We start from the raw sequence: 14,931 nt of genomic DNA, 5'->3' as shown, positions 1-14,931 counted from the left end.
TTCTATTTAAAGATAAAATTGTAGAAAATATTTGAATAAATAATGATAAATACTCAAAACACGCTTTTCAAAACTTATGCGAAACTGCGTATAAAGGGAATTACCAGAAATGGATTTGGAAGAAGAGGTTCAGTTTCACTTTCATTTTACTTAAATTTTCTAGGTCATAACATTAATACAACACCATAAAAGTAGATACTGTATGCCACCATGTGCAATTAGCAAATATACACAATGAAATATCATTCAGTATTTCAAAGATACTCCATGTTCACAGATAAAGAATTTTTAATGTCAACATTTTGATGTACACAGATACTGATAGATCAGATATTTTATTTACTAACAAATTTTTTCTAAGGAGTTGGATGTTGGCATTTGTGGTGTTACCTGTGAAAGGGGACGAATTCTGCATAAATTATTTCATTAACTCGAGCATACTTTAACTTCAGAATCTGTTGAAAAAGAAACAGAAATCCGATGTTGGTCCTGTTCTTAGGGATTTTAGTTGTGACGTCATTTTCATTATAAACAAAGAAAAGATAACGTTTTTTCTTATATCAAAGAATTTTTAAAATAAAATTGTTATAATTTATATCTTTAAAACGACGAAGAAGGATACCAATTAAGTCGGCTGGTTATTCTTATCAGATACTAAAATCTGTCTTATTGATCAGATGAATTCGCCAAAAGAACACATTTTGTTGCTATAAAATTTTATGTTGAATAAGCTCCCGACTAATTTTAAAATGTAAGGAGTTTATTTTAATTGTTTAACTGGAAGTTTAATTCTTTCAGTAATCAAAAACAACAAATTTGCGAGAAACAATTTGATGCTTCTTACTATATTTTACTCATAGTCTTGTGACAAATGAGACTGGAAGAAAGAAAGAGATTTCTGTGCAAATGTGGGAAACTGAAAAATTTAGAAAAAAAAAGTTAACAATTTTGAGTTCATTAGTATATATTAAATTCTGTTTTGTTTTTTTCATTTTATTGATTTTCTTTCTGTAATATTATGTTATTCTGTCCAATATATTTGGAAATTCATGTTATTCATCTATTGTTATAAAAGAACAGGTGTTTCTATGACCCTCATTTACAGTACAGTTTAGGCCTTATTTAGGGTTGAACCTAGAGGAATACGGGGTCTCTTCGCTTACCTGTTCACCGATATTAATATTTTGTTTCATTTATTGTGTTGTATAATTGTGTCATGATATATACATATGGTATCAAATATAAACATAATAAAAGTAATATCACACATAGTACAAATAATTATGACGTCTTAGAAGGCTATTTTAATTTTTGTTGTGATGCCTTCCTATGTCATGTATGTAGTCTGAAGGCGTCACTAAAAAAGCCTTTCAAGACCTCATAATTTTTTGGACTATAGCATACAATGACTAAAGTGAAATATGCAAGTACATAATATAATAAAAAAAAATATAAACTATGTCAAGAAATTGTTTTCAGATGACTTATAACTTTTTGAGGACTTGCATTGATAGTCAATGTCATTTTTTTTATACTGTTAAATTCATACCAGAATTTACAACATAAAGAAACCTGTCATTTGATTTATAGCCTAAATATATAACTACAAATGTACATGAAATTTTGTACACCAAAGAAAAAAAAAAAGGCAAAAAAACTTCCAGGCCTAGCAAACCAAATCTTTTTTAATTACTTTTAAAAATGTACTTTGTTTTGTACTTTTTGTATTCCATTACTTCAAAATGCCTTAAAACATGGTATTCATTTTTATTAATATTATTATTACAAAATTTACATTTCTTGGAAGTTTTCTGTTTCTCCTTTTCATATTTTCAAAGTCAATGAAGGTTATGAACATTAAGTCTCATTTTAGCAAAAAAGATCTATGAACAATTTTATTCAATTCATCAGTCATGTTAATACAGTATGACCACTTTTATAAAAAGAGATAAAAGCAAGTCTGTAGTGTTATAAGATCCTTACTAGATTGTAGTGATGAATTTATATGCAAGACTTCAGCAAATGTTCAGAAAATAACTTTTTCTAAAGTTTAGAAGTCAGAATAAGTTGATTTTAGCTGATTTATGAAGCTTTGGTATATAATTGTCAATTATAGTCTGATAGTGTGTAATGATTAACCCACATGTTGATCTAATGTTGTTTCTTGCTTCATTTTTAGCTGTCCATAACTCCTTATGGATATCATTGGTATTGTGCATACACTTTGTACATTTGGGTTTTCTGTGAGGTGAAATAGAATATACATGTGATTATGGTTTCACTACCTACCCTATTTTTTATGCCTTAAAATGCCTACACTTAGGTTTTATTGACAATTTTGATAATGAATTGTTTCAAAGTTTCAAGCAGTTCCCATTTACTCAACTCAAAAAAAAGCAAAAAAAATATTAAAACTTCCTAACTATGCGTACATGACCTTCCTACCCTTTTTTTCTAAAAGAGGAAACCCTAAACAAATCTATTTTTTTGGTTTGGTCTGATGACTTATTTCAGGTACTAAAATTAAACAAAAAGGTGTATTTTGTTCCAGATGACCCAGTATCGACAAAACATTGGAAAAAACATTGGAATAAGAAAATTTCGGTTTTGTTTCTAGCATTTGTGATAGATATTGAGATGATTTTTTGCATGTAATTGTATATCAAGTATTTATAGATCTAGTATAAACTTTAACCTAATTACAGGGAAGATTGGGTTACAGGAACCTTTTAAATATCCAATTTAAAGTTTGCCACATGTGGTGAAGTTGAAGGAGACTAATGGAGTACCTTCAGTATCCAATTTTACAGCCAGTTCTCAATTATTGATTGATATAATTTTACACAATTATTCATAGAGCAACCATGTGAGAATAGCGATGGGAACCTTACCTAATTTTTTTTCTAAATGCTTTCCAAATTTTTGTTCTGTGTTTTTGTCCCACAAATGTTAGCTTATATATTTTTCAGCAGTATTAAAAGAATGCCCCCAAAATTCTAAATTATTTTATGGTTAAGGTTCCATTAGGCATTATTGCATTTAGTAGACTAACATATATGGTTATAAATGCATAAAATCTTCAAGCCCATGTTTAATTTTCCACAAAATTTTACAGATAATCATTTGAGCCTTTAGTTTCTTTATCTTTAAACTTTTTATTTACCTTTTATTTGTTGTTAAAAAATGACAATTTCATATATGATTTAATCCTTTGTGATAATACATTTATTATATTGTCTTATATTTTTCAGCTGCTCAATATCAGGATTTCACAATTGAATTCACATATCACCTGTTCATTGTGTTATGGTTATTTCATTGATGCTACAACCACAACAGAATGTCTCCATACATGTAAGATGCTATCTTATAAATTTCAACAATGAAAAAAAAATATACTCTTATCATATGGCAGGTTCTTGATTAACCAAGTTTGATAATCAAAAATAAACAACCAGCATCCTTATATAATAAAAATAAGGAGATGTGGTTTGATTGCCAGTGAGACAACTGTCCGCTAGAGATTGCAGAATGTTAACAACTTTAGGGCACTGCACAGCCTTAATTTTTTTTAGCAAAACCCACACCATATGTCAACATTATGACATGTGACAGACAGGTTAGGAATGTGCCAAGATTTAACAGGTTTTTGAGTGTTCAACTCTCCTAGCCTTATCAAATGAATTGAAATTAACTTAAAAGGTCAGTTCATAGGACACAACAAATCACAAGAAATAGACTGCAACTAAGAGTACTCAAAATTTCTGAAAGCAAGCTTGAGATCAGCTGATAAATAAGTTAGTGGTTTGGGTTTTACTCTTTGTTGAAGGCCATACATTGACCTTAAGTTTGTTAACTTCTATATCATTTGGTCTATGGTGGAGAGTTGTCTCATTGGCAATCATACCACATCTTCTTATTTTTATATGTATGAGTTGGCAAACAATAATAAGTGCAATATGAAATGTAAGACAATTTCAAAGCTAAATTTATGAAGGGTATTCTTTTGGAACCGTTTAAATGATTTTATGTAAGATTTTAAGTAAAATAAAAAAACAGCTTTTTGCCATATGCCTTTTTGGCAAGTTTTCCTTATATTCATGTTAATTGAATATTCAAACAAAGGTTTCAGAATCATTAATTTGTCTGTTTTTATATTACAATTTTATTCAATCTCTTGACTTTCTAGTATATTAAATACTGCTTGAAAACAACTTATACATGTTATAATTTTTTCAATTTTTCATTGAATGATTTTTGTTTGCAGTTTGCAAAAGTTGTATAGTGAAATACTTACAAACCAGCAAGTCATGTCCTCAGTGTGGTGTGAAAATACACGAAACTCAGCCACAACTTCATCTGAGAGCCGATCGTACCATGCAAGATATTGTCTATAAAATTGTACCAGCATTGTTTGAGAGTAAGCAATTATCTTTCAAATCTAATTTAAACACAGATTACTTCCAGAGCACACATGAGTTCATCCCCATTTCTTGGTGGAGTTTATGTGGCTCAATCTTTTGTTTCCGTGTAGAGTGTTTTGCGGACTGTCAACTATCTTTTTATCATTTTTGTTTTAGCCATGGTGTAGGATCTTGCACTATATTTCACAGAAGTTTGAAAGCTGAAAAAGGTGCTTTTTAAAAATGAAAGTAATCTCTGCTAATTTTTTAGATGAAAAATGATGAAAATGACTTCAATTTCATACAATTGATGCTCTACATTTCTATCAATGGGTTGTCAGTTAATAGAAACCCTGTCCAATTCACACTTAATTTATATATTTTGGAACAAAATCACTTGGTATGAGTCTCAATGGCTGGCTGTTTTGATTGCCTTACAGCAGTTTTTACAGTCAAGAAAGGATCAGATCAAAATGGCCTACTGGCTAAAATGAATTTGGGGACCATTTTAAGGGACAACTTCAATCTCAGTTATAAAAAAAAGAACATTTTACATTTACAATTTAAAAATAAGGAGATATGGTGTGATTGCCAATGAGACAAAAATCCACAAAAGTTTCCATAACTGTTGATTATGCTTCATTTAGTCAAGAGTAAGTGAGAGCATTTAAGCAAAGTTGCATGTATATCCCGTTTAATACATGAAAAGGGAGCTCTTCCAACAACTGCTTTAAATAAATCATTTGTAAAGACATGTCTTAATATGATAATTTACATGTGTATTGTATAGTTTGGAAAGAGAATAGCTTTCCATTGGACGTTCACACAATGGTGCTTATCTATTGTTGAAGATTGTTTGTTGACTTCAGGCTAGTTCAAGGTGTTATATTTTTTGGTGAACTTCTGTTATTAATGTCTCATTTGCATTAAGCCCACATTTCTTTTTATTCACACTTAACATTGGTTTTCATTGCAGACTGTTCTGTCATATTTTTCTCACTTGTTTAAGGGTTATTTCATCCTTTTAATGACCACAGCTAAGAATACATGTTTATGTATATGTATTTATAAATAGCAAGAAACTGATATCATTGATGACTGTTAAGAAATTTTATTAAAAAAATGTCATTTATTTGTAGATGAGGAAAAAAGGAGAGAAGAGTTTTACAATTCTAGAGGATTTTCTAAATTAAAGAAAGGTAATTAACAATTCTTATAAAAAGTGTGTTAATTTATATAATACATAAAATGGATAACAAGTTTCATAAAAAATACACCACAGTATAACAGAACACATTAACAACCAACACTATACTCCTCAGAAAAATAAACAACAAGGAACAACACATGGTTCAGATAGCCTGACTTTGTACAGGCACAAATGTAGCGGGGATAAGCCAGTTTTACTCATGATTAAATAAGCTTTACTCAGTGTTAAACCCGTTTTACTTAGGGATTATCCAGTTTTACTCAGGGTTAAACCAGTTTTATTCAGGGTTATACCAGTTACTCAGGGTTAAACCAGCTTTACTCAGTGTTAAACCAATTTTATTCAGGGATAAACCAGTTTACCCAGGGTAAAACCTGTTTTATTCAGGGTTATACCAGTTACTCAGGGATAAACCTTTTCTACTCAGGGTTAAACCAGTTTTACTCAGGGATAAACCAGTTTTACTCAGGGGTAAACCAGTTTTATTCAGGGTTATATATGTACCAGTTTTACTCAGGGGAAATCAGTTTTATTCAGGGTTATACCAGTTTTACTCAGGGATAAACCTGTTTTACTCAGGGTTAAATCAGTTTTTTTTATTACAATACACATTACATTGATTTATACCTTGTAGTCCTGTGCAGTATTTTTCTTGCCTTATTAAAAGGGGAGGTAATCATCTGCCTCATTTCTTATGCCTAAATGGTAATTTTTTTTTTGTGTGGATTAAGCATATAACAGCCTGTTAAAACATTTTGTAATATACTTACCGAAATGATATTTTTACCAATTAAAGTCCTATTCTGAAAGTTCTTGTGATGCAAATTAGGTATATACATAAACATGATTTTTCTTTTTATAGTGTAAACTGAATTTTTCAAATAAATTGTATTACTTTCACTCATTATTATTATGAAGTAACTCAAGTTTTCCAATCAAATGGATCAGTGATTGAAATTATTGAGAAAATCAAATGATACAGGGTAAATGTTTTAGATATTGATAAACAATCACTTACAGCTCATATATACTATCTACTCAACAGATAATTTTGACCTAAAATTTGAAAAAAAATATTTGAAAAGAAATTCTGTCAAAATATCCTGAGATTATAGTATTTTGTCAAAATCAAAATTATCAGTCTGAAAATAAAATTGTGGATTTTTTTTTACATAAAAAGAATAATCTGGGGCTAGAGACTTATGAAATAATTTTATACTGTAAATTGGTTAACTTCATTTCTCTAATTCTTCGTCAATTTATCCCTTTCTGCACCCATTGTATAAAAAAAATTTAATCAACATGTGGTTCGTTTGATCTCAGTTCTTCATTGGTTAAAATCCGATTATGAAGTCGAATTTTCTTGCTTTCCTCTGAATTTCCTATTGTGACGGCATGAAAAAAGTCGACCATGCCTGATGACGTCACATAGAAAGAACACATCTTTTTGCAGATCATTCGAAAAGAAGGAATAAATTTGCCTGCGTTTTGTTTGAAAATCATTAGAGAAACAGATTCCACCACCAAATCTCGTGTAATACGATATTTATCCACTCTCGACAGTTAAATTTTAAATTTGAAAATTTAACTGTCTCGAGTGGATAAATATCATATCACACTCGATGCAGTGGTAGAATCTATATTTATCTGATGGTACACATGTTATAACACTTATTAATTCAAACAGGATATTTGATTGGTTCCTTTATATAATGAGCTTTGGATGACTTAGGGGTGTCTGCTGTTGGTTGCCCAAAAGCAATTTTTTTAACAATGTTTAATACATGTATTTCAATTACAAATTTAATTCTCAGTAGTATATTTCTGTTCTCTAAATATTGAACATACTTTCTACATGAAAAACTAAAATAATTCTGACCTCAATCTATGAGAGTCAAAAGTAAAATTATTATATCATCCATTTATATGTAGACTTTATAGTCCTTTATGTATGTGAATCAGACTGTCGTCAACATGAAATGAGAATAATAAAAAGTATTTGTTTTAATGTAAAGGTGTGGTGGAGAAAATACCTGAGCCAAAACTAACATGTATACAAGCCAGTGATGATAGACATATGTACAAGTATGATGAAAAGATCAGCATTTGTTTAGAAAGATATCAGTAAGATAGAATAAAATGATATAGATTGATCAAATTTTCCAATTCTGTAAATTCAAAAATTATTCCGAGGTTTTTATTGTTGCGAATAATGCAACTGGGTGAGTATCGCAATAATATGAACTCGCATTCTGATATCTGTATGCAACTTTTCCTGAAATCGCAATAATTAATATCGCATTTATTTCCATTCTTTGAAAATTGTAGTAATAAATGCATGCAATAATTTCTGAATTTACAGTAAATCACTGTTTAAATCAGTTGAATGTTAGTTTTTTCTGACAGCAGATTAAGGCAATGATCTGGAGCAGGATATGCAAATGTTTCATCCCTAGAATACTGTATCAATTTGGAAATATATACTCCAACATATTATACACATGATGTATGCAAAATTACACCACACAACATTAAAACTTCACTTTAAGACTCATTTTGAAGAAAAAAATTAATTTAACCGGACTTATCACAGATGTTGAAAAGTTTGACACACACTGATCAAGTCATGGTTAGTTTTGCTGGTAAAACAAGGGGAAAAAATTGTTTCTATCATGAAAAACACACAAATACAATCTGATAAATCAAATATCAGACATGATATTATACAAATATAGCCTTTGTATGAGGTCGATACAAGGATATATTGACCTGAAAGAAGTATATTGACTGAGGACGAAGTCCGAGGTCGATATACTTCTTTGGGTCGATATATCCTGTATTGACCTCATACAAAGGCTATATTTGTTATATTATTAATTTTCGACCATATTTGTATCAAAATCGTCATTTGATTTTGTTGGAATTTTTTAGATATTATATTGTCTCCTTGACAATAACAACATATTAGTTGTTATTTCATTTACTTTTTTTTGTTTGTTTGACATCTTATGTATTTGAAAAAAAAATTGTCAAATAATCGATCACAGATGTCATTTGTTTCAAAACGTTGAACTATATCTTGAAATTCATTACATGACGTCACAAAGTATATCGGTTTTAGATATTCTAAAAATAACCGTGCAATATGCTTTTTGCTGTGCAATATGCTTTTTGCTATCCGCCGTTTTCTCTCTACCTTCGAAAATATAGTTTAACATGTGACTATCCCTAAACGAATCAAATTTGTTAAAATATACGAATTAATAATATTATACAATATCCACTGCTCTATACAGTATGAAGCCTTTCGAACTAGTTTACTGCACTCACTTGACAAAATGTGTATTTGAATGATAAATGCATATGATAGTTCATGAAACATTAATTTTGAGATATAAAAATTAGGAAGGGTTAGTCAGAAGTGTATTTGGTACCAGCAGTAAATATTATTGTCTGATTTTTAAGGTACATTAATAATTATAAAATTGGTACAAAAGGTAATTATTATTTTCCAGCGTCCATTCAATGCCAGTAAGAGGAAGTCACAGCAAGGTACCATCTCTGCAGGAAAAATTCATTAGGTGTTCAAACAGACTACAAGTTGATGATGTTATTAAACTACTGATGAAAAGATTAGATATACCATCAGAAGTAGAGGTATTATTTTATGTATTTCCTGATATAATTTTTACATTGATGCTTTGCTTTTTTATGACTCAGGACCAAGCGTTTTTTTGGGCCACATATACATGATATATTTTCCTCTGGTTGATGTATTTGGCTTTAAGTTTAAACATATTTTATTGTTCAAAATGACAAATGGATCAGACACAAGTTTTACAATCTTCTCCAAAAATTTCAAAATTTCAAAAGATTTCAAAATTAAAGTCTTACAGTGAAAATTTATTTATGAAGAAAGTGCAGGTAATGGAGTGAAGGAATTGACAATGAACAGAAACTGGTTAGGTGGTGTGATCAAATTTTCTTAACGCATTTTTATACGATGTAATTTAAATATCAAAGGGATGCATCTTGGTCAAGTGTCTATTATTTGTGTTTCAATGAATAGTACTGTTAGGGAAAATTGAATGACTGATTTGGTCACGAAATATACCTCCTTCTGTACAGGATGGTTTAGACAATACATATTTACTATAGAGACCTAACTGTCAACTTAAAGGTGGAATATTAAATCAGATAATTATTATCTGTCCCCTGAAATTGGTTATCTGTTTAAAAAGTCATTTTGAAAGAAAAAAAACATTATGTATAATTTTGCTCATTGCATTACAAGATCTTTGTTTTTGTGTAATTGGATAAGATGACATCCGTAAGAACATGCCATCAGTAATGGTAATTTGATGTATTTTATCATTTTCAGTTAACACTAATATGCCATGGACATGAACTGACAAAAGAATGGTCCCTTAAACAAGTATATCTAATGTACTGGAGCCCAAAGGTATTCATTGTTATTTTAATTATAGAGTTACTTCTCTTATACCAGCGTAAGAGAGATAGGGATTCTTTGTTATAATAGAGTAAATACAATTTTAGGCAATTTAGCTTACAATTTAAAAATATGTCATCAGTGATTCTTTCTGTAGCAATATCTTTTTTCTTGTCAGAAATTATGGTATTCCTATGTTGAACATATTAATAATCACCGGTTTAATTTTTGAATATTTCTTTTCTTTTTGTCAAATATATTTCAATTTTTACTAAACTGTGCAGTTTAATCAGTAAATTTTCATTAAATGTACTGAACAATTTCTCTTGATTGTCTCTAATTATTTGATTGTTAAGTTCTCTTATCAGTATATTTATATATATTTCTTTATTTCAGGGATCACCTATGTTTCTTTTTTACTGCTTCAAACCTGGATGAATTCAGTTGTTTTACATTAGATGTATCCTAGTAGAGCTGCAGGACGGCTTGGTGCTAGATATGGAGGAATATTTTTTAGGAGTTATGTAGTGCTCAACAAGACTGGAAAATAAACATATTAAACAAACTTACAAAAGTTTGAAATTTTGTTAAAAAGAATTTTTTTATCATCTGAACTCATCTTAAATTATATTTTTTCTTGTATTCTTTCAAATGTTTGACTGGTCTCCTCTTTTGAATATAACTATCTGAGGTTTCAAAAGTTCCAATAGAATGTTTTCAGTGGATTTATTTAATTTCATAAAGACTATGTAATATTTATACTACATGTAATTTCAATTTCAATTTTTTTTACATACTACATGTATTGCATTTATGTTTCAGAGTTCTGAAACTTAAAGCTATGCGATGCTTATAGGTAGCATATTAAATAGTAATTGTATCGTTACTGTACTTATGCAAGAGTTATTGCCCTTTCATGATATCAAACAATTTTTCAATTGTGGAAAAGTTACGGCTCATTGTTAGAGAAAAGTTGTTAATATAAAGGAGATGAGGTGCAATGAAAAAAATCTTACTATTTAATTTCTGTTTCATTAAAAGTTTTGAAAAAAAAATTGACTTCAATATGAAAACTTCTGAAATAATGACATTTTGTGATTTTGTGAAACAGTAAATTTCAAGTTTGTCCTAAACATGCATTATATATTTCCCACTGGACATTGAGCAAATAACAACCATCATGTGGAAGGGAGATAATGTTACAGCAAAACAATGATATCTAATGGTGATGTAAAGCTTGACCAAGTTTATCTCCCCTCCTAATCATGGCTCAACATTTTTCACAGAATTTCCTCTCCTGCAACATACATCTTCAGATTTCTTTTCAAAACACAAACAAGTAGTTAAAAAACCATTGAAACAATGTGTTGAGTAAATTAATTAATAAATGTCGTTATGATTAAAGTTTTAATATCAAAGTTTAACTTTTTTACTCATGTATAACTGGTAACTAGGTGTTGGATTTTCCTAACTAATAATGTAACAAGAAAGTCAGTTATTGAAATTAGCGATAGATGGAAAAATAAACTTTGCCTGCTTTATACTAACAGCAACCTTACAATTTTTCGTCATCTTACCAGTTTGAAGAAGTGACAATAACCTCAATTTAAAAAGTCCCTTGGGCTGGCCCATTTTAATTATTAAAGGGTAAAGCCTCTTGAATAAGCACAGCGATTACTATTATTGTGACATGACTGGCTAGAGGCTGGTCCTCATATAACTGTTTTATGAATTACAATGTAGTTTTATTTGTTGTTGTAGTTAATGCTTGATTGTTGATTAAAAACTGTTACATTTTCCATTTTTGTTTATATGGTGACCAACTTATAGTCAGAAACTGAAAAACTTCCCAAGATGAATGCTTTTACATGCAACACAATGATATGTCAATGAGATCAAAGACTTGAGAGTTGATATTGAACGTAATCAAATTATTGTGAGGCTTTTAATATTTTATTATTGCGAATAATGTGACTGTGTGAATGTCGCAAAGATAACAATTCGCATTCTTTATTCCATACTTATATATGTATGCAAATTTTCCTGAAATTGCAATAAATAATCTCAAAATTTGGCCATGCTTCAAAAATCACAATAATAAATATTCTGTTTTTTCCTGACAACCAGTGAATTATTGGTCTTCAGTATAAGTCTCTCTAGCAAGTCTGGTAATGTCAGTTGACAACGCTGGATTGCATTTTGATGATTTTACAACTGCAGATACATACATATGGACAATAGATATAAGAAGATGTGGTATGAGTGCCAATGAGACAACTCTCCATCCAAGTCACAATTTGTAAAAGTAATTATAGGTCAAAGGTCATAGTCAAAAATACTCATTCTTCTACTTCTACACTGGTTACATTTTTTTTCTGTGGGTTACTAATTTTTGTAAATTTCTTTGGTATAAGTAAATCACAAAATAAAGTATTCAACAAACTACAAATTTCCTTCCAGAATTTGACAAAACCATGAAATAAAAAATTTTGTCCTCAATCCACAATATTTGTATCTTCGATAGCCAAGGGTTACTATTCGGCCCCCTCCTCTTCACTCTTGGCAGATCAAAACTGAATTTGTGAATACAGCCTAGTGCCATCTTGCAACAGATAGAAGCCACACCCTTTCCAACTACATCATTCGTGACCACTGACAGCATTTTAATTTAGGTGTCAAAATGGCTGTGTCCAGTGTAAACAAATTTCGTGAAGCAGAAACTGCATATATTTGTTGTCATTCCAAAATTTGCATGAGGAACATACCCAAGAACTTCAATTAGTTAATTAATAACTTTAAATAGTGCCACTTTATATTGTCCTATGTTTGGAAGTAAAGACGCTGGCTCTATCTGTACGAGGAAATTGTATTACATTTTATACATTCCATGTAATCTTAAAGGTACTTGATTGGATGTAGCCAGTTACAACTGTGACCAATGGAAATCATTACTTCATGGATCTGAAATTCTGACTTGATTTGCCAAGGATGAAGAAGAGGAGACTGGATCGTAAACCTTCACTAGTGAATATGCAATATTTGATGCCCATGAAAATAAATAAATTTACAGTTGTAATACTAATAAACTGTTAACACAGAGATATGTCTCCCCTTTTTGTAATTTTGATAATGCAAATGTTGAAATTAAAATAGCAACACTTTAACATGTAAGTTGTGCAAATATTCCAAGTCAATGAACCATGACTGAAGGTAACATGGCTAAACAATCTCCATGGAAATGAGATGTGCCAATGCTAATACAACTGTATACCAAGTACCAATCTCCATGGAAATGAGATGTGCCAATGCTAATACAACTGTATACCAAGTACCATTGACTTATCATAAGTCATTCCCTTTAAACAAAACTAAACACAAACATTAACTTGTAAACTATGTAAAAGTTTTAAAGTCAATGAACCATGATGAGGGGGTGGGGCTATATAATCTCCATGGAAAGGAGATATGCAAATGCCAATAAATTTGCATACCAAATATCATTGACTTAAAATTGGCGGTTAATCTTAAACTGATCTAATCACAAACTAATACATGTAAACTAAGCAAAAGTTTCAAAATCAATAGACCATGACTGAGGGCCGGGGCCAGATATGCTAATGCTAATACAACTGCATACCAATTAACATTGGCCTACCACTAATGGTTCCCCTTGAACTGACCTAATCACATACTAATACATGTAAACTATTAAAGCAAAAGTTTCGAGGTCAATGGACCATGACTGAGGGGGCAGAGCCAAATGATCTCCATGGAAATGAGATATGCAAATGCTTATATAATTGCATACCAAATATCATTGACCTACCACAAGTGGTTCCCCATAAACTGACCTAATCACAAACTAATACATGTAAACTAAGCAAAAGTTTCAAAGTCAATGGACCATGACTGAGGGGGAAGGGCCAAATAATATCCATGTAAATGAGATGTGCCAATGCTAATACAACTGCATACCAAATATCATTGACCTATCACTAGTGGTTCACCATAAACTAGATTTAATCACAAACTAATACATTGTTGAGGCCGCCGCTGCAGCTGGTAACAGCATACCTATGTCTCGCTTTTTTACTCCCGTCAAGGCGAGACAAAAATATGAACATAAAACATATCATTGAAATTGTCTGTATGGAAAATGAAGTTATTCTAAATGTGCTTTCTTTTAAACTCACACATTCAATGTTTATTTTTATTTAACTCCAAATTGCCACTAGCTGAAGCTTTTTATCATGTATGTCAAATAAAAGTAATAGCTTTATAGGTCAAATTAAAGTTCAGACGTAATTATATTGGATTTCTCAATTTAAAATGTTGCTGAATTTCTTACCGCCTGAGATAAAGACTAGCATAATAAACTACTGTGGATTAGTTTATTTTCATGGATTGAGAAAAACTTACATTTTGTGGATATTTGATTTAAGTGGTTTCTCCAAAATCTGCATATAAGCCTAAAGGAAATATGTAATTACTTGAACATTTAAATTATGGTTCAACTGTACCAAAGAAATCCATGATAATCAGTATCCCACGAATAATACTGAATCCACAGTATAATCAGATAATGTAACACTATTTGTGACAAACCATACTGACTCAATGCATAACATGGATTCCATCAACCAATTTGTTAATTTCAAAACTTGAAAAGAGTTAAACTGATTTCAGCTGTAAATAGTTATCAAAGGTACCAGGCTTATAATTTTATATGCCAGACGCACATTTCGTCTACATAAGACTCATCAGTGACACTCAGATCAAAAAAGTTTGAAAGCCAAAAAAGTACAAATTTGAAGAGCATTGAGGACCAAAAATTCCAAAAAGTTGTGCCAAATACGGCTAAGGTAATC

At 30.4% G+C, this 14,931-nt stretch overlaps 1 protein-coding gene and 1 long non-coding RNA gene across 2 annotated transcripts in view; one reads left to right on the top strand and one right to left on the bottom strand.

Moving 5' to 3' along the window:
• The window catches only part of LOC127735633 (uncharacterized), a 151,334-nt gene that overhangs the window by 114,938 nt on the left and 21,465 nt on the right, over positions 1 to 14,931 (bottom strand). The gene's annotated exons all lie outside the window — the stretch shown is intronic.
• On the top strand, positions 100 to 11,862 carry LOC127735622 (polycomb group RING finger protein 1-like). The gene is made up of 8 exons (XM_052245858.1): positions 100 to 127; positions 3,252 to 3,354; positions 4,268 to 4,420; positions 5,543 to 5,602; positions 7,629 to 7,737; positions 9,129 to 9,270; positions 9,995 to 10,075; positions 10,460 to 11,862. The coding sequence occupies exons 1-8, from the start codon at positions 110 to 112 to the stop codon at positions 10,499 to 10,501; spliced, it is 708 nt and encodes a 235-aa protein (XP_052101818.1). The 5' UTR covers positions 100 to 109; the 3' UTR covers positions 10,502 to 11,862.

This window comes from Mytilus californianus, unplaced genomic scaffold, assembly GCF_021869535.1.
Source record: "Mytilus californianus isolate M0D057914Y unplaced genomic scaffold, xbMytCali1.0.p SCAF_3, whole genome shotgun sequence".
Lineage (NCBI taxonomy): Eukaryota > Metazoa > Mollusca > Bivalvia > Mytilida > Mytilidae > Mytilus > Mytilus californianus.
The sequence above is the reverse complement of the archived record's forward strand: the minus strand, read 5'-3'. Positions and strand labels throughout refer to the sequence as shown.

Bases quoted from the DNA above. Each gene is read 5' to 3' on its own strand.
- LOC127735622 (XM_052245858.1), top strand. The intron at 3,355-4,267 runs GTAAGATGCTAT...TTTTGTTTGCAG, and splicing joins AACAGAATGTCTCCATACAT to TTTGCAAAAGTTGTATAGTG. The intron at 9,271-9,994 runs GTATTATTTTAT...TATCATTTTCAG, and splicing joins ATATACCATCAGAAGTAGAG to TTAACACTAATATGCCATGG.